Genomic DNA, 20,084 nt, shown 5'->3' with positions numbered 1-20,084 from the left:
AAACTTTTCTGTACAGGGCTAGATAATAAGTAGGCTTTGTGGACCCCACAGTCCCTGTCCCAGCCCCTCAGCTGTGCCACCGTGGCGTGAAGCAACCACAGATGGTGCCTGGAGGGACAGGCATGGCTGGTTCCAGAGGAACTTTATTTATAAAACCAGCCAGATTCAGGCCCCAGGCTGGGGTTTGCCAAGCTCTGGTCTAGAAAACAGTGTACACTCTGGCTGAATATAGTATAGTATAGAGACATGGAGCGTGTAGATGCGTTAAAAGGTCATTTTCAGATAGGCATGGTGGCTCATGCCTCTAACCCTAACACTTTGGGAGGCCAAGGCAGGAGGATGACTTCACACCAGGAGCTTAAGACCAATGTGGGCAACAACCATCTCTACAAAAAATTAAAAAGTTAACCAGGCCGAGTAGCACATGGCTATAGTCCCAGCTACTCAAGAGGCTGAGGCAGGAGGATTGCATGAGCCCAGGAGGTCGAGGCTGCAGTGAGTTATGATCGTGCCGCTGCACTCCAGCCTGGGCAACAGGGTGAGATCCTGTCTCTGAAAAAAAAAAAAAAAGAGTCATTTTTTTTTAGATTGATTTCTTGCTATTTGGCTGTGTGGGAAGTAAATAGCACCTCAAATGAACAGGGCTTAGCACTAGTAGGCACTAAATAAATATGGATTTGGCAAAGGGCATGTGTTAGTTCATTCTCACACTGCTGTAAAGAACTGCCCGAGACTGGAGAGTTTATAAGGGAAAGAGGTTTAATTGATTCACAGTTCCGCATGGCTGGGAAGGCCCCGGGAAACTTACAATCATGGTGGAAGGCAGAGTAGGCACATGTTACACGGTGGCAGCAGTGAGAGAGACAGTGTGTAGGAGGAACTGTCAAACACTTATAGAACCATCAGATCTCGTGAAAACTCACTATCATGAGAACAGCATGGGGGAAACCGCCCCCATGATCCAATCACCTCCCACCAGGAACTGCCCTCAGCACATGGGAATGATGGGGATTGCAGTTGGAGCTGAGATTTGGATGGGGACAGGACACAGAGCCAAACCCCGTCAGGGCAGAAACCTCTAAGGCTTTACGATCGCAGATCCACTGCACTGCAGCCACCCCCTCGGCTGAACAGACATTCTCTTTCTCGCACTTTGCTGCTGGAATCACTGGTCTTTTCACCTTCATAGGAGGTGTCACTCCAGGATGTCCGGAAAGAAATCAACTTCTGCCGCAAGGTGAAGCTGCCCATCATCGGGGTGGTGGAGAACATGAGTGGCTTCATCTGTCCTAAATGCAAGGTGAGGGCGCGTGGGGCCGCCAGGCGAGCCCAACAAGGTCCTGCTCTCATGGTTGAGGAAACAATCGAAAGGCTACTCTGCAAACCGTTTCTGCTTTCCCCGTAATTTTGGGAAGTGGAATCACAATTAAAATCCCTTTCTGCTGACTGAAGGAAAGTTCTTTTGGTGTCAAGTGTTTCACATTCAAACTAAACCTTTTTTTTTTTTTTTTTTTTTTGTAAATTTCTTTAAAATGTGGTCCATCCTTGTGATTCCACAAAAAAATGATGTTTCGTCCCCTTTGAATTTGCTTTGCAGAAAGAATCTCAGATATTCCCTCCCACGACCGGGGGTGCGGAGCTCATGTGCCAGGACCTGGAGGTCCCTCTCCTCGGCAGAGTGCCCCTGGATCCACTCATAGGTGGGTGACCCCCATGTGGGGCGGGACCTCACTCCTCGGTCAACCCCACAGGCATGGTTCGGGCACAATGGGGGCAGCTATGGAGAGGGGCAATGGAAGGAGGAAGGTTAGTAGGGCGCTGGAGCCAGACCCACCCTCCAGCTGGCACCCCAAGAGGCCACCAGGAGAGAGGCCAAGACCCCTGCGGGCAGGTCGCGGGAGCAAGCAGGCCTCAGGCAGAGGGGTAAGGCCTGGAAGAACGGGGTAGAAGTTGGTGAGGGTGCTGGTGCCAGGGGACTGAGGAGGGTGCCCGATAGAGGGGCACCAGGGAATGGGCATGGCATCCAGGTTACAGAGAAGGGTAGCCTGAGGTGAAAAATCCCTCAGGAAGGAGCCCAGCCTCCTGCGCCCCGAGAAGCCAGTACCTCACAGATGAGGCCCCTTTGTCTCCAGCACTGGGACATACAGGAACGCGGATCACTGGCCTGCTAGCAGGGGCCAAGTTCCCAGCGAATGCTCTTCTTCAGTGCCTGGGTCCCCCAGGATCCCAAGAGATGCCCACTCCCTGAGTGGCCCTGGGGCTGAAGGAGGGACGGGGTTCACATCTCCACCCACATGCCTGCAGGGCACCCACTCGCAGCGGGGCACTGGGCAGGGCCACACTCCAGGCGGGCCTCCATCACTGTTACTGGGGCCCACAGTGGGGCTCCTGCCGGGGGTCCAGCACTAGCCTTTAGGTCTGAGGGGAGAACAGAGAGAGAAGGCTGGAGGGGAGGCCAGGGTCCAGGAGTGCCGGCTGCACCCACACCTCGGAACTTCTACTTCATTTGTCAGGGAACCAAGGCCAGTGAGAGGTGTCTGCGGGGATGGGAGCAAGGGGGATGGGAACGAGGGGGATGGGAGCGCGGGGGATGGGAGCGAGGGGCTGGGCAAGGGGCAGGGCGGGTAAAGAATGCCCTGGCCAGGAGGGTGGAGTCCTAGTGCTTGGGGAGAGGGCAGGGAGAGCCTGGAGACTGGGAGCGGGAAGCCACAAAGCCACGTGGGGAGCCTTGGGGAAGGGCCTGGCTGCAGGGGAAGAATAGGAGCCTATGAGAAACAGCTAAGTGTCTGAGTGTCAGTGTCACGTACCTGGGAGCAGGAGGCTCGGGGGCAGCTGACCTGGGATACAGGTTCAGGATGAGGCCCTGGGTTCTGGTGTTGGTATAGAAAGGAAGGGACACACACAATAGAGAAAGTGACGGCATCTGAGGGTCGAGTTGTCCCTGCTGCCAGTACAAGCCACCTGGAGGAGGGTCCGTCCCTCAGAGACAGTGAGGACAGGTTGAGGGAGGCCAGGCCTTCTGGGGTGCTGTGGATGAGGGGCTTGGGGGCTTAGGTTGTCAGCAGGCTCTGGGGTCCGTCAGGAGAAGGTGGTTCGTGTCCGTGCAGTTGAGTGTTGAAGCCACAAGACGTGGACAGGATTGCCAAGCGGGAGCCGGGAGTACTATGTTAGGGGACAGCTGCCTTGAGGAAGTGGTGGGGGAGTGAGGTGCGAGGGCCACTCTGAAGATGGGAACAGCCCGGGAGAACGCCAGAGACCCTGTGTGCCCAGGAGACTGTGTCCCCAAATCCTTTTTCCCTTATTCCCACATCCCACAATACTTCTCTGGCATGTGATTTCCCCAACAAAATGCAGAAAAGTACAGCTGCTTTCTCAGCCTTCCCCAGCATTATAAAACACTCACCAGGCAGCTTTTGCAGTGGCCGGAAGTGGTGCTGAGAGCTGCCCTCTAAGGCCCCTGGAGGCAGTCGGGCTGCGTGAATGGATGTGACTGGGGACGGGAGCTTGCAGCAGCCCAGGGCACATCCATTCCTGCTAGCCTGCGCCTCTGCCGCAGTTCAGCTCTGCTGAGATGGGATTGGTAGGCAGGACATTTGTCAGGGGAAACATCTGTGGGAGAAAATGACAGAGGAGAGGGTTAATCCACGATGAAGGAATGGGGGAAGGAATGTATCAGCCCGCAAGAGCATCTCAGCCCATAGGAGTATGTCAGCCCAAGAGAGCATCCCCGCCCTCAAGAGCATCTCAGCCCATGGGAGCATCCCAGCCCACAGGAGCATCCCAACCCAAAGGATCATCTCAGCCCACGGGAGTATCTCAACCCAAAGGAGAATCTCAACCCACTGGAGCATCTCAGCCCATAGGAGCATCTCAGCCTGCTGGAGCACCTCAGTGTACTTTACTTTTTAGCATCTCAGTCTGCTAGAGTGTGGCAGTCTGTTGGAGCATCTCAGTCTGTTGGAGTGTGTCAGTCTTTTGGAGCATCTCAGTCTGCTGGAGCGTATCAATCTGTTGGACCATCTCAGTCTGCTGGAGCGTCTTGGCTGCTCTCAAGGAAAGCTGGGCACAGCCACCAGGGCATTTCTGAGCCCACTTACCCATCAGAGGGCCTGCATCTCCCAGAAATGTGCCTGCCCGAGTGCCATGCTCAGCTCAGTCACTAGCTAGGAGCAGCCTGGGGGCAGCATTGCCTCCACACAAACGTGGTGATGGATTTTGGAGCCTGGCAGCTGCTACCAGAGATCCAAGAGGTGTGTCCTTATGGCCATCACAATTGCCACATTTTCCAATATTTAACGAAGAGTTAGAAATCTATATCCTTACCCAAAGTCTCCTGATTACTAAATGATGGCAACTAACTCCATTAAATACACACACACGCACACCCCATGCTCTAGCCTGGGCAACACAGGAAGACACCCCGTCTCTAAAAAAAAAAAAAAAAAAAAAGATAGAACAATTCACCCAGCATGGTGGCATGTGCCTGTGGTCCCAGCTACCCAGGAGGCTGAGTTAGCAGGGTCACTTGAGCCCGGGGAGGTTGAGATTGCAGTGAGCCCTGATCACACCACTGCACTCCAGCCTGGGTAACAGAGCAAGACCGTGTCTCCAAAAAAAACAATGGCATGCTTGCTTGCTGACCCACCCAAATATGTCCATGGGCCCAGCCACAGGCCTGCCATTGCCATTGTCTGACAGATCAGGAAGTGACCTTGGGGCCCTCTATTGGATCCTGATGTGGCTTTTCTTCCAAAGAGCCACCAACCTCCATCTTCCCACCTCCCTCACACCGAGCCCTGGCATCGGCCCTGGTCTTTCCTTTCAGGGCCACTTGTCACAAAGAAGCAAAGTTCCAGGTGGTTCACAAGAGCTAATTTCAAAGCAGAGGACAGTGACAGCTGCGGGGCTCGTTCTGAACTGAGAGCATTAAGTGCCTTCCAGTGGGCCTGGTCCTGTGTGTCAGATGGCACATTGCAGAACCTCACCTCGAGGGGAAACCACAGATAGCAAGGCCAGGGAGTGCCAGAAAGGAAGGGGTGGTTAACGCTGTCACACACCCAAGAGGGTGGAGCGTGAGGGCCAAGCGACAGACACGCATCTGGCAAGGTCACTGGGGACAGAGTGGGGGCAAAGCCACCTTCCTAGGAGCAGACAGGAGGACACGAGGACAGCACTTCAGTCCCCTCTAGGGACATGGTGGCAAAGTTGCAGATGCCAGCGCTCTGGTGCTGTGGGTCCTGGCCCCCGTGTGCTGAGGATCACAGGAAGGGCTGGCCTCAGATCCCTGCTTCGCCACCACTAGCTGTGGGACTTGGGCTAGTCATTTCCCCTCTCAGCCTCGATGGCCCCGTGTGTAAAATGCAGGTGACAGTGGTGCCTAGTGAGGGATCTGCCAGGGTGGAGAGAGGATGCCTGAGATCTCTTGGAACAGGGCTGTGCTCACACCAGCTGTTCTGATGATGATGCCCGTTCTCGGAGAGGTGGGAGCCCAGGGGGAAATGCAGTTAGGACGGGAAAACACTAGAGCATATTTGTGTGTTGGGGGCTGGGGAGCCCTCTGGGGAAGGGAGACCTGGGTGAAAATCAGGGACAGAAAGTACCCCCAGCATGACTATTCTAGGATCCCCAGCCTCCCAAGTCTGGCCCAGCGAACGTGCACTCAGGGGCCTCCCTAGTAAGTTCCAGAGGGTGTCCAGGTTCTTGGCGCCTGGAACAAAATACCGGACAAAACGCACAAAGCGAGGAAGGAATGAAAGGATTTATTGAAAATGAAAGTAAACTCCACAGTGTGGGAAGGGAATGGGCCTGAGAATAGGGGCTCAAAGGCCCCATTACAGAGTTTTGGGGTTTAAATATCCTCTACTTGGGGTACGTCCTATATAAACGAAGAGGATGAAGTAAAGTTACAGAGTCATTTATGGCATATGTCCTGTGGAGAGGACATTTCCTGTTATGGCTCAAGTGCGAATTGGCCTTATGTTCCCTGCCTCCAGACCCTATTTTCCTGCCTCACTGGGCCATCTGGGCTCCCCATCTCCCACCACCCTCTCCCCACAGGCTTCTTCCCCGACTTGGACTTCCCTGTCCCACACGGCAGCACAGTAGTGAAGTTGAGGAAATGGTAGGTGCAAGGTAGGAACTCCTCCTGGGGTTCACCTGAGGCTGGTGACCGGACATGGGCAGTGCAGTCACTTGGCCCTGTTTCTCCGGCAGCTCAGGGCCTGGAGAGTGGGGAGAGCAAGCTGATGGCAGGTCCACCCACAACCGGGGGCTAGTAGGGCAGACTGGGGGCGAGAACACCCCCAATGAGTCCAAGGCCCCTGTGTCCTGTCCTCTTGGCTCTGGGATAACATGGTCCTAGAGAAACCTGGGTGTGCATAGGAGGGGACTGGAACAGTGGCCACATGGCAGGGAAAGACTAGCAGACGGACAGACACCAGCACAGATGACCTAGAAGATAAAATTACACACAGACAAAGCAGTGGGCAGAATGTGTGTGTCATGTGCTCCCACTCGTATTTTAGGTATATGAGTGTGTGTATGTGTGTGTGCACACTTGTGAATGTGCACATTTATATGCGCATAATCTTTCTGGAAAGACACCTAGAACACTAGTAGCCCTCTTTGGACTTGGCCTTTCATGCCATATCCTTTTGTATTCTGTACTTTTTTTAATCATGTGCATTCATGATCCTTTTGCTCAAAAGCTAATCTCTTAAAATGCAGACTCCTGGGCCCACCTGGAAGCTGCTGAATCAGTTCTCTGTAGGGCCCTGGAACCTGCATTTTCTGTACGCCACCTGATGATTTAGCCGCGCTGAAATGCTGGCTGGGGACCCCGAAATGCTAGAAGGAAGGTCCCAGAGACCCCAGTGGCCTTTTCTACATTGTTCTTCATTACAAGTGAAGGGGACTCAAAATATTCCCATTGTCACCAGCACAGAAGGAGCCCCAAGATCTTGTGGCCACTCTGTTTTCCTCTTGGACTGAATTGTCTTCCATTTCTTTCTTTTAAGGTAAGAATTGTGACAAAGGCCAGTCCTTCTTCATTGACGCCCCGGATTCCCCAGCCACGTTAGCCTACAGAAGTATAATTCAGAGTAAGTATTTCCATGAGTACTAAATGCAGAAGCAACATAAAGGAGCCAAGGGTATGGGGGGTGTGGAAGGACGGGTGGGTGGTGGGGTCTGCAATGACCACAGAGTGGCCTCCATAGCCCAGGAAGCCAGGAGTCCATGAGAAATCTCTCAATGTGTGAGTATAGTGAATTAATTCATAGTTTAAAAAACACAGTGAGGTTGAAATTTATGGCTTAGGAAATACATCCCAATAAAGCGATAAAGTAATTCATTTAAGAAAGTAACTGATAAAAACAAAGCAACAGGCCAGGTGCAGTGGCTCCCACTGGGAATCCCAGCACTTTGGGTGGAGGAGGCAGGCAGATCACTTGAGGCTGGTCAGGAGTTCAAGACCAGCCTGGCTAACATGGAGAAACACTGTCTCTACTAAAAATATGAAAATTAGCCGGGTGTGGTGGCGCTCGCCTGTAGTCCCAGCTACTCAGGAGGCTGAGGCAGGAGAATAGCTTGAACCTGGGAGGCAGAGGTTGCAGTGGGCCAAGATCGCGCCACTGCACTCCAGCCTGGGCAACAGAGTGAGACCGTGTCTTAAAAAAATAGAAATAAAAACTCTGGTTAGCCAGACCAAACCCACGTGCAGCCAGTGGCAGCCATCAGAGGCCCCAGAGTGAAGGCAGAGGTGTCAGTGTTTTTTAAAGCTGCGGTCTCCAAGTTTGTGGCTGGGTTTTACTTGCCTAGAAAAATGATGTTGAGGGTAAGGAAACAGCATTCCCAGAATCCTCCATCTATAGATGGGCCGAGGAAGGCCTCAGCCATTGGTTATGACTCTGATGGGCAGTGTGAGGTATTCCGGTCACTTTCAAAGACTCAGGGCATCACAGACAGGGCTTTTTATGGAACTTGCCAGAGGATTCCAGCCCTGTCAAGACACGGCCCTCCCCAGCACAGGACGGGGCTATCCAGGGGTGGACAATTCTTAGCACTCTATGCCTGTCGTCTTGTTTTCCAGGAATCCAAGAGTTTTGTGATCTCCGTCAGTCAGAAGAAGAGAACCTCATCAATTCCTGAAATGAGAGAATGTTCAGAACCAAGCAGTTACCAAGTGAGGTACTCCCTGGGCAGCACGTCCAGCCAGACCCAACCAGCTCCGGGACAGGGTGGGTCACAGCAAAAAGGAACCAGATGCTGGTGTGGTCCAAAGCCACTTTCGCAGAGACACTTTAATCATCGAGTATTTGTACACTTTTCCTTAGAACATATATAAAGGGCATTCTCTACAAATATGCCGTTTTAAGAATAAAACCCCCTCCTCAAACCTCTCCCCCGAGGCCTGTTTCACGTAAAAAACAAATGGGTTGTGGGACCATGGGATTCTGCTGTGTCGGAAGCTTAGTCGATTGTAGAAACTCCCATTTAAGCCATTTCTGCCTCTGAAGATAAGAAAGCCTAGAAAAGAACCAAAGGGGTGAGTGTGCGGCTTCACTGCAGAACACACAGGCATGTTTTCAAACAGCACAGTCCAAACGCTCCTCTTCAGACTGAGGAAAAATCTAAAAGCGACAGAGCTCACGCTGGGGTTTGTTCTAAAATCACTGCATGTGGCGCAGCTGGGTCAAATCAAAAAGCCCTTGAAGAGTCCTTGAATCACCCACTAAGACAGAATTTGGGGTCTGTGTATACACCCTGTGTAGTAATATGTGCACAGTATATCCAGTAATGTCCAGTGGCATGCAAACCAATATTCAGGCTTTTAAATTATAGAAAAAAGAGAGACAGATGTAAACTCTACAGTCATCCTCACTGCCATGAGGTGCTTGCTCTCTTTGAGACACACAGGATCTGAGACCAGCTGGAAGAAGAGTAAATTCCTGTTTTCTCTCCACTCTGGGACATAAAAGTGGGTGGGTGGGAAACAAGAACAAATCCCCTTGTTCTTTCCCTCCCTTGTCTCTTTTCCCTCCCCACCCTTCCCTAGGACCACACATATGGTCAGATTTGCACATGTTCAGTGTGAGGAAGGTGTGACCTCACACCCCACCCCCCACAGCTCCTCACTCCAAGAGCTATGAGGCTGCAAAGCCCAGGGCAGGCCCATTGCCCAGTCTGCTTCTTGCCTGATCACGTACCAGGCCACCCCAGGGAACAGGGGAAGCCCACCCAAACCCTGGGCCCTGTGCCTCAAGAGCTGCATTTTTCAGAATTCCCCAGCCCCTCCACACGGGTGCCACGATCCATTTCTCACCTAATGCTGGTGAATCTCCAGCCCCTCAAGGCCCGGCTTCTGAAAGTCACCTGGGCAGGCCTGCAAGGGGAAAAGTCAACCATGGTTTTCTGTCCTTACACACGACTGGGGCAGTCCTGCTGATGCAAGGCCAGAGAAAACCCACAAAGTACAGAAAACCTGCGGAATTGGTTGCTTGACGTCTTGGCATAAAGCAGCACTGTTCAAATTTAAGATGGTTCAAACCATTTCAGGATGAACCTGGTCAAATTTCAAAGACCTCCTATCTCTCACTTTTAGAAATATCTGTTAAGTTTAAAAAAAAAAAAAAAAAAAAAAAAAAACAAGCCGGGCATGGTAGTTCATGCCTGTAATCCCAGCACTTTGGGAGGTCAAGGCAGGCGGATCACTTGAGGCCAGGAGTTTAAGACCAGCCTGGTCAACATGGCAAGACCCCGTCTCTTCTATAAATACAAAAATGAGCCAGGCATGGTGGTGCACACCTGTAATCCCAGCTACTCGGGAGGCTGAGGCAGGAGAATCACTTGACCCGGGAGGCGGAGGTTGCAGTGAGCCAAGATCATGCCACTGCACTCCGGCCTGGGAGCAGAGGGAAACTCCCATCTCAAAAAATAACAATAATAATAATAATAATAATGGAAAAACCGTTTGTGACTCTTAATTCTATAGTTTTAAAAATCACTGAAAACAATGGCAGTCACAAAAGGACAAAAACTATAATTGCACTTAACAGGAGGTCCCTAGGGCTGTCAAACCAACAGACTCAGAAAGCAGAATGCTGGTTCCTAGGGCCAGGAGGCAAGGAGAAGGGGGAGTTAATGTTTTACAGGTACTGAGCTTAAATTTTGCAAGATGAAAGCAGTTCTGGAGCTGGGTGGGGTGAAGGTTGCACAACATGGTGGTTATACTTAATGCCACAGAACAATACACTTTAAAATGGTTAAAAGGCTACATTTTATGTAAATCTTACAATTAAAAAGCAAAACTGCCAGCACAGTGGCTCACAGCTGTAATCCCAGCACTTTGGGAGGCCAAGGCAGGCGGGTTGCTTGAGCTCAGGAGTTCAAGACCAGCCTGGGCAACACGGCAAAACTTTGCCTCTACAAAAATAATTAATAATTTTTTAAAAATTAAAAACTTAGCCGGGCATGGTGGTACACACCTGTAGTCCCAGTTACTCGAGAGGCTGAGGTGGGAGGATTGCTTGAGCCCGGGAGATGGAAGTTGCAGTGGGCCATGATCATACCACTGCACTCTAGCCTGGGTGACAGAGCAAGATCCTTCCTCCCAAAAAATAAATAAACAATAAAACAATGGCAGCCTGGCTGATATGTTACATTATAAACCGCAGTTGCCAGCAGGCCACCTTGACTTTGACTACCTGGAGAGGAGTGGTCCAGGAGTCAGACCTCAGTTACTCACCGTCTGGAACACTGTCTGGGACAGGAAACTGGCTGTGACCTTGCTAATGTCACTGTTGCCTCCCATCTTACAAAGGATGTAGCCATACAGGTTTGCAACTTGGAGAGAGATCCCAGCAACCACGAGAGCCTGCACTCAGACAAAGAAAGCAAAGGTCACTGTCTTTTTTTTTTTTTTTTTTTTTTTGAGATGGAGTCTCGCTCTGTTGCCCAGGCTGGAGTGCAGTAGCATGATCTCGGCTCACTGCAAGCTCCGCTTCCTGGGTTCACGCCATTCTCCTGCCTCAGCCTCCCGAGTAGCTGGGACTACAGGCGCCCACCACCACATCAGGCTAAATTTTTGTATTTTTTTTTTTTTTAATAGAGAAGGGGTTTCACCGTGTTAGCCAGGATGGTCTCGATCTCCTGACGCAGAGGTCACTTTCTAAGAGCATTTACAGAAATGCACCTCTCAAGCCAAGTAGAAGTGCTCTAGCCAGCACCTAAGAATAGTGATGGCCAGCATTGACTGAGCATTTGCAAATACCCATGGACACCTCAGAATCATTACAATTGGAGAGGTTGCCACCATCATCATCCCGTTTTACAAGGAAGAAACTGAGGCTCAGGAAGATTAAACCTGCCCAAGGCCACAGAACTGGAGCGTGGTCGAGCCGGGATCCAAATTCCAGAGCCCGCACTTTCATTAAATGACACTGTTGTTTTACTATCTACAAGTATTTTGTTTTCTCTCTTTTTTAATTTTTTTTAAGATGGAGCCTCACTCTGTCACCCAGGCTGGAGTGCAGTGGCGCGATCTTGGCTCACTGCAACCTCTGCCTCCTGGATTCAAGCACTTCTCCTGCCTCAGCCTCCCAAGTGACTGAGATTACAGGCATGTGCCACCATGCCCGGCTAATTTTGGTATTTATAGTAGAGACAGAGTTTTGCCATGTTGGCCAGGCTGGTCTCAGGTGATTCACCCGCCCCCGCCTCCCAAACTGCTGGGATTACAGACGTGAGGTACCGCACCAGCCTGTGTGAGTCCATTATATGAAATGCCCAGAACAGGCAAATCCATAGAAACAGAAAAATTAATAGGTGCCAGGGTTTGGAGGAACAGAAGCATAAGGAAGCAATGTTGAAAGGGTGCAAGGCTTCTTTTTCAGGTGATGAAAATTTCCTAACATTGATGGCGGTGTTGGCTGCACAACTCTATGACTGCACTAGAAGCCACTGAATTTCACACTGAGTATTTATTTATTTTATTTTTTGGAGACAGGGTCTCACTCTAGCGCCCAGGCTGGAGTGCAGTGGCACAGTCTTGGCTCACTGCAACCTCTGCCTCCCGGGCTCAAGCATACACACCACCATGACTGGCTAATTTTTGTATGTTTTGCAGAGATGGGGTTTTACTGTGTTGCCCAGGCTGGTCTTAAACTCCTGAGCTCAAGCAATCCTTCTGCCTTGGGCTCCCTAAGGCCTGGGATTACAGGCGTGAGCCACCACGCCAAGCCCCTAATTGTATACTTTAAATGGGTATATTGTATGGAATGTGTATTATATCTCAATAAACTTATTACAACTGTTCAATCAATAACGAATAACAACAGAAGCCTAGCAGTGCAAACACCGGTTTTGCAGAGACATCAAAGCAATGTGGAAGTCAAGGTATGGCCTTACCAGCCACTTCAGCTTCAAGGAAAATAAGGTGCCAAAAAAAACCACAATCCATATCATGGGGCAGATGATGAGGCCCAGCCAGAAGATTCGCGCTTCAGCTTCTGTGGCAGCAATGTTATTCGAGGAGACCTGTTTAAGGAAAGTAATTCAAATGTCAAAACAAGCAGAAAGGTTGCAAACGAACGAGCGTGCTCGCATTTTCATTTATTTTAGTTTGCAGATGCTTTTGTTGTTGTGGGCTTTTTTTGTTGTTGATGTTGTTTTATTTTTTGAGACGAAGTCTCATTGTGTCACCCAGGCTGGAGTGCAGTGGCATGATCTTGGTTCACTGGAACCTCCGCCTCCTGGGTTCGAGTGATTCTCCTGCCTCAGCCTCCCGAGTAGCTGGGATTACAGGTGGCTGCCACCACGCCCGGCTAATTTTTGTATTTTTAGTAGAGACAGGGTTTCACCATGTTGCCCAGGCTCGTCTCAAACTCCTGACCTCAAGTGATCCACCCACCTCCGCCTCCCAAAGTGCTGGGATTACAGGCGTGGGCCACCATGCCCAGTCTATTTTACAGACACTTTTGCCACACCCATGTTTCACCAGGGCACCCGCAGCAGTGGCTTTTGTGTAGCTGGAATCAGATATGCATAAAACTCCAAAGGAACCCACAGAAACTTTCTACGCCCATTATCCCCGCTCTGGTTAGTTCAGCTCGTCATGGAGAATACCTTCCTGGCTTCAAAGATCCAGTGGCTCTTCCCATCTTCATCTATCTGGTTCCACCATCGAAGGCCCACCAGGAGTCTTCCGGTTACATTCTGAAGACAACAGAAAAATGACTCTGAGCAGGTCACAAGCAAAGAGGCGTATTCACTGTGTTGATAAATAAAAGTCCCCTGATTCATGTCAGACTTGTACTGGAAGCAGGAAGAAAAAAAGGTGTTGAATTGTAGTGAATTCTCAGATGTCAAGGCTTCTAGTTTTCAACTAAGCTCACTTTAAAAAGTTACACACGGCTGGGCGCGGTGGCTCATGCCTGTAATCCCAGCACTTTGGGAGGCTGAGGTGGGAGGATCATGAGGTCAGGAGATCAAGACCATCCTGGCTAACAAGGTGAAACCCTGTCTCTACTAAAAATGCAAAAAAATTAGCCGGGCGTACTGGCGGGCACCTGTAGTCCCAGCTACTCGGGAGGCTGAGGCAGGAGAATGGCTTGAACCTGGGAGGTGGAGCTTGCAGTGAGCCGAGATAGCGCCACTGCACTCCAGCCTGGCCGACAGAGCAAGACTCTATCTCAAAAAAAAAAAAAAAAAAGTTACACACTCCCCCCACAAACATATATAATTTATATGGTCATATTATATATGTTTTAAATATATGTATTAATTCATATACAAGTGACATGGTTTGGCTGTCTCCCCACCCAAACCTCATCTTGAATTGTCGCTCCCATAATTCCCACGTGTTATGGGGGAGACCAGGTGGGAGATAATTGAATCATAGGGGCAGTTTCCCCTACACTGTTCTCGTGGTAGTGAATAAGTGCCGCAAGATCTGATGGTTTTTATAAGGGGAAACCCCTTTTGCTAGGCTTTCATTCTCTCGCTCGCTCTCTCTCTGTTTTTTTTTTTTTTTTTTCTGAGACAGAGTTTGGCTCTTGTCACCCAGACTGGAGTGCAGTGGCACAATCTTGGCTCACTGCAACCTCCACCTCCTGGGTTCAAATGATTCTCCTGCCTCAACCTCCCAAGTAGCTGGGATTACAGGCGCACACCACCATACATGGCTAATTTTTGCATTTTTAGTAGAGACGGGGTTTCTCCATGTTGGCCAGGCAGGCTGGTCTCAAACTCCTGACTTCAGATGATCCTCCCACCTCGGCCTCCCAAAGTGCTGGGATTACAGGAGTGAGCCACCGCGCCCGGCTGGCTTCCATTCTCTCATCTGCCACCGTGTAAGATTTGCCTTTCGCCTTCCACCATGACTGTGAGGCCTCCCCAGCCATGTGGAACTGTAAGTTCCTTAAACCTTTTTGTCTTCATAAATTACCTAGTCTTGGGTATGTCTTTATAAGCAGTGTGAAAACAGACTAATACAGTAAGTTTTACAAAAAAATGCAAAGTCATATGGGGTTGTCACATGTGCAAGAATGACAACTGACATTTGACAAAAGCCATTTATTAAGCGCTAAACAATGCATTTTTCCCCTTAGCTTTTTTTTTTTTTTTTTTTTTTGAAACGGAGTTTCACTCTTGTTGCCCAGGCTGGAGTGTAATAGTGTAATCTCGGCTCAGTGCAACCTCCGCCTCCTGGGTTCAAGTGATCCTCCTGCCTCAGCCTCCCGAGTAGCTGGGATTACAGGCATGTGCCACTGCGCCCGGCTAATTTTGTATTTGTAGTAGAGACAGGGTTTCTCCATTCCCCCTACTTTTAAGTGACACTGCTCAGCACTCTTAAGCATGTCTCAGGAGTCTAAACCAAAGTATCTCTTGATCCCACGCATATAGGGGACAAGCCTCGTGTTTCGGGAGTAGTGACATCACAGGAAAGGGCCTCACCTTCACAGACCAGAAGTCCAGGGACAGGAGGAGCAGCACCGTGACAAAACAGCCCACAAAGCTCTTGCCGAACCAGTCGCAGCACACGTAGGTGACGATGGCACTCACTCGGAAAAACAGGTGGAAAAAGGTGGCCAAGGGGTGTCTAGGAAAGGACCCAGAAGGCGCCCTCACTCCAAGAGCCAAGCGGATGGTTACTGAATTCCCTTCACCATTTCAGACTTTGCTGGGGGCATTCACATGGCTCAATGGAATGTTCTCCCTGGTGCATATGAAGCAGAAACTCAGGCTGTAGCCCTGGGGATGCATTATTAGGTCAGCAGTCCCCAAATAGTCATGCTGACACTGTTTTTTTCCCTCCCCTTCGAAGAATCCAGTACTTTCCCGCCACTTGACTCCAAATATCACTCTCCCTCTTTGAAACACGGTCATCTTTGAAGTGAAATGTGACAGCAATCACTGCCTCCCCGCCCAGCAGAGATGACAGTCAGTTCCCCAAAGGTAAAGGTTGGGTTTTTCCGCCAGTCACTGAACTCCAAGCTCACATGCAGCCCACGGGGCAAGTGTCTCATGTCATCGGGGAATGTGTTCCTGGACAGAGCGAAACATGTGACCTGTGAGTGGCAGGTCTCACTCATCATAGTTGCTCAGTGGTGAGTGGCACGTGAATCCTGGCATTTAACCTAGGGGAAGGTGGTTCTTGTTCACTGTTCCTTTAGACACAAACCTGGCCAGAAAGAAGAGAGGGAGCCAAGGGGAACATGCTCATCTTATGTAAATTGCTTTTTTTCTGTTTTTTTTTTTCCTATTATTTTTATTTTTATTTATTTATTTATTTATTTATTTTGAGACGGAGTCTTGCTCTGTGGAGTGCAGTGGCATGATCTCGGCTCACTGCAGCCTCCACCTCCTGGGTTCAAGCAGTTATCCTGCCTCAGCCTCCCGAGTAGCTGAGATCACAGGCGCCCACCACCATGCCCAACTAATTTTTATATTTTGAGTAGAAATGGGATTTCAACATGTTGGCCAGGCTGGTCTCGAACTCCTGACCTCAGGTGATCCGTCCGCTTCAGCTTCCCAAATTGCTGGGATTACAGGCATAAGCAAGTATGCCCGGCCTTTTTTTTTTTTTTTTTTAATGTGAGTTTGATAGTCTGATATAGGCCACGTGCCACCTGTAATGCCAGCACTTTGGGAGGCCGAGGCGGGTGGATCACCTGAGGTCAGGAGTTCAAGACCAGCCTGGCCAACATCGTGAAACCCCATTTCTACTCAAAACACAAAAATTAGCTGGGCATGGTGGCGTCCGCCTGTAACCCTAGCTACTCGGGAGGCTGAGGCAGGAGAATCACCATAACCTGGGGGCGGAGGTTGCAGTGAGCCGACATTGCACCACTGCACTCCAGGCTGGGTAAGAAAGTTAGACTCCATCTCAAAACAAGAAAAGAATGGTCACCAAGTTGTCTAGAGCAGGTGATGGCAGCGGGTGATGTGGGCCAGACTGAAGACACTTGTGGGTTTCTGTTTCTTTCTATAGTTTCCCAGTTTAGATAGAGCACACAGGTAGAGAACGATACTCAACTATGATCAAGAAATCAACAGCACGAGCCCAGTTGTTATCAGAAAGGGGACCAGATCCAGACCCCAAGAGAGGGTTCTTGGATCTCACCCAGGAAAGAATTCAGGGCAAGCCCATTGAGTAAAGTGAAAGCAAGTTTATTAGGAAAGTAAAGGAATAAAGAATGGCTAGTCCATAGATAGAGCCGTCCTAAGGGCTGCTGTTTGCCCATTTTTATGGCTATTTCTTGATGATATGCTGAATGAGGGGTGGATTATTCATGCCTCCCCTTTTTAGACCATATAGGGTAACTCCCTGACATTGCCGTGGCGTCTGTAAATTGTCATGGCGCTGGTGGGAGTGTAGCAGTGAGGAAGACCAGAGGTCATTCTCGTGGCCATCTTGGTTTGGGTGGGTTTTAGCCGGCTTTTTTTCTGCAACCTGTTTTATCAGCAAGGTCTTTATGACCTGTATCCTGTGCGATCTTCTATCTCATCTTGTGACTTACAATGCCTTAACTATCTGGGAATGCAGCCCAGTAGGTCTCAGCCTCATTTTACCCAGCCCCTATTCAACATGGAGTTGCTCTGGTTCACACACCTCTGACACAGTGATGGATGGCAATGAAACCCACACCTCAGGGCAGGGGAGGAAAAGGGAGGGATGAAAGGGACTCTTCCCAGCACCACTGGTCTGGTGCAAATCAGACCCAGTACTGCCAGATCCAAGATTTTCAGGAGAAGTCAGAAATCCATACTTGCAATGGGAAATCTGATTTTAAATGATGGCCGCTAATTCTTTTACTGAAATATCCCAGTCTGTGTTTCTCACTGGCCTGCAAGCAGTGAGCTTGCAACCTCTGGATTAGCGTTATAAAATGCTGTGGGCTTTGGCACAGCATTCTGAGAGGCAGAATGGGGTGGCCACAGAGGTCCACACAGAACTGCAGGGAAAGAGCCTGCTCACTCTCCCCAAGAAGAAATGGAGTCAGAGTCAGCACAACATAGACGCCTATAAAACTGTGGGGCTTCTGACTCCCAGGGGAATGTTAAGAGTCAGAAGCAGACTTCACAGTGACTTTTTGCATGGCAAAGCACCAACCATTCACCAGGATGGGTCTCGTCTGAGCCTTTCAGGCTCTCAGCTCTGCCAGTGACCTGAATGAAAACCAACCCTGGAAGTGTACCCCCCATTTAAAAATTAGACAGGATCACCAGGTGTTGTAGCTAACACCTGTAATCCTAGCACTTTGGGAGGCTGAGGCAGGCAGATCACTTGAAGTCAGGATTTCAAGACCAGCCTGGCCAACATGGTGAAACTCCGTCTCTACTAAACATACAAAAATTAGCCAGTTGTGGTGGCTCATGTTTGTAATCCCAGCTACTCAGGAGGCTGAGGCAGGAGAATCGCTTGAACCCGGGAGGAGGAGTGTGCAGTGAGTCGAGATGGCACCACTGCACTCCAGCCTGGGCAACAGAGCAAGTCTCTGTCTCAAAGAAGAATTAGACAGGATCACATAGAACTTAAAAACTTCCTGGAGTGTTCCAGAAGGTAAGAATCTTGGGTGTCTCTTTTTGCTTTAAACCTTATTGAGAATTTCCTAACTAACTGAATAAAATTTTGTCCCTTGCCCTTGGAGATAAATAAACGCTCTTTCAATAACTGAAAGTTCTTTGAGGGCACAGACCATGTTTGGGGATATTTTTATATCCCCAAAAGCAGCCGGTATTTAAGATTCTCGGCAAACATGTTTGTTATGTTGAACTTGTAATCAAGTCAGAATCGTTGGAAACATCTGTCCTCTTTGTAGAACAATAGAGACGTAAAAACGTATAGAGGGTCGAGCTCGGTGGCTCACGCCTATAATCCCAGCACTGGGAGGCTGAGGTGGTGGATCACTCGAGGTCAGGAGTTCGAGACCAGCCTGGCCAACATGGTGAAACCCTATCTCTACTAAAAATACAAAAATTAGCCAGGCCTGATGGCAGGCGCCTGTAATCCCAGTCACTCGGGAGGCTGAAGCAGGAGAATTGCTTGAACCTGGGAGGCAGAGGTTGCAGTGAGCCGAGATGGCACTCCGGAGCAAGACTCCATCTCAAAACAAAATATATAGATCTCAAAAAAAGGTCAGAGTGTGACCCAAGTGTGCACTGACCCATGGTAAAATGTGGAAGTAAATGCATTCGAATAAATCCCCTGCCCACCCGCTTCTTTTCTTTTTTCTTTTTGGCTGTGGCTTTCCTAAAATAAAATGCTGAAAAATTTCCAGTTGTTGATACCTTCCAGTTAGCTGGGCCCTGATTAACTCAGTGGAAAGTGGTGTTATTCAAACAGAGTTCAAAGCCCAAAGCAAGTAGAAGAGGACGCCTGTTGCCCTTTTAAATGTTGCTTTAATCCTGTTTCATGCAGGTTGCTCCATCAGCATCCTCCAAGTCCTCATTCAGTCCCCACCTGGAGTTTGCCCAGCCTGTGCCTCTAGCTAATACTGTGTGATCTCAGACCAGTTTTCCAGTTTTGAGAGTTTTGAAAGTCATGGCGTAAGTCCTGTCCACTCATCTCTGCCATCGGGTCCTCCATCCTCCTGCTCCCCGGCAACATGGAGCACACTCCCCGCCCCCCCACCCCCACCAATCACCTCCAGGTCCTAGTGCCACTGCTCTCTAACTCCGCTCTCCCAGGCACCAACCTGGGAGGTCGCCCCTTGAGAGGCAAACGGCACAGTGGGCATGGCACAGCTGCGTGTGTTCCCGGACCAACTGAGGATCAGGTGGCATATTCTTGTGGCCCCAAAACGAGATGCAGATGAACTGGGAGAGGAAGTTTTTATTTCTGTAGCCAGTTACAGGGAGAAGACCTAGACAATAACGCCAGGTCAACTCAAAATTACCGAGTTTTCCAGAGCTTACATACCTTCTGAGCTATATGTCATGGGTAAGTTTGCATTCATCTAAAATAAGTGATTGGCTGGGGTCAGTGGCTCACGCCTGTAATCCCAGCACTTTGGGAAGCTGAGGCGGGCAGATCACTTGAGGTCAGGAGTTGGAGACTAACCTGGCCAACATGGCAAAACTCCGGCTCTACTAAAAATAGAAAAATTAGCGGGCCTGGTGGCGCGTGCCTATAATTCCAGCTACTCAGGAGGCTGAGGCACGGGAATTGCTTGAACCCAAGAGGCGAAGGTTTCGGTGAGCCAAGATCATGCCACTAGACTCCAGCCTGGGCGACAGAGCGAGACTCCATCTCAAAATGAATGAATGAAGAAAATAAAATAAAGATTAACTTCTTTTAATCTATAACTAAGATCTGAGTCCCAAAGACCTTCCTCTGGAGCCTCAGTAAATTTACTTAATCTAAGTGGGTCCAGGTGCTGGGGTGATTACCCTCATCTTGTCTCCTGCTAAATCATGAAGGTTTGGGAAGCCTCTTCAGACCCCCACTAAACTTGTTTGTGGAGGACTGGGGAGTTTCTTTGGACCCCCCAATAAACTTATTTAATCCTAAATGGCTCCTGTTAAGAATTCCTTCGTTATCTTGTCATACTTCAAGGACCAGGAAAGGCCTGGACACAACTCTG

At 49.8% G+C, this 20,084-nt stretch overlaps 2 protein-coding genes across 3 annotated transcripts in view; one reads left to right on the top strand and one right to left on the bottom strand.

Annotated features, from left to right (window-relative positions):
* The window catches only part of NUBP1 (NUBP iron-sulfur cluster assembly factor 1, cytosolic), a 612,258-nt gene extending 603,859 nt beyond the window's left edge, over window positions 1-8,399 (top strand). Inside the window, exons 9-12 of the mRNA XM_050774474.1 lie at window positions 1,190-1,300; window positions 1,598-1,700; window positions 7,017-7,100; window positions 8,090-8,399. Of these exons, the coding sequence (XP_050630431.1) occupies window positions 1,190-1,300; window positions 1,598-1,700; window positions 7,017-7,100; window positions 8,090-8,148 (357 nt within the window). The 3' untranslated portion in view covers window positions 8,149-8,399. The remainder of the gene's footprint in view (window positions 1-1,189; window positions 1,301-1,597; window positions 1,701-7,016; window positions 7,101-8,089) is intronic.
* The window catches only part of TVP23A (trans-golgi network vesicle protein 23 homolog A), a 52,472-nt gene continuing 38,129 nt past the window's right edge, over window positions 5,742-20,084 (bottom strand). Inside the window, exons 3-8 of one of the 2 annotated variants that reach the window (XM_050774550.1) lie at window positions 14,953-15,097; window positions 13,123-13,212; window positions 12,406-12,534; window positions 10,745-10,873; window positions 9,323-9,382; window positions 5,742-8,144 (exon numbers count right to left, since the gene is read on the bottom strand). In XM_050774550.1, coding sequence (XP_050630507.1) covers window positions 9,323-9,382; window positions 10,745-10,873; window positions 12,406-12,534; window positions 13,123-13,212; window positions 14,953-15,097 — 553 coding nt within the window. In that variant the 3' untranslated portion in view covers window positions 5,742-8,144. Of the gene's footprint in view, window positions 8,527-9,322; window positions 9,383-10,744; window positions 10,874-12,405; window positions 12,535-13,122; window positions 13,213-14,952; window positions 15,098-20,084 lie in introns of both variants that reach the window. The other variant, XM_050774549.1, reaches the window with a different exon arrangement.

This window comes from Macaca thibetana, chromosome 20 (assembly GCF_024542745.1).
Source record: "Macaca thibetana thibetana isolate TM-01 chromosome 20, ASM2454274v1, whole genome shotgun sequence".
NCBI lineage: Eukaryota > Metazoa > Chordata > Mammalia > Primates > Cercopithecidae > Macaca > Macaca thibetana.
This window is presented reverse-complemented; position numbering and strand designations above follow the sequence as displayed.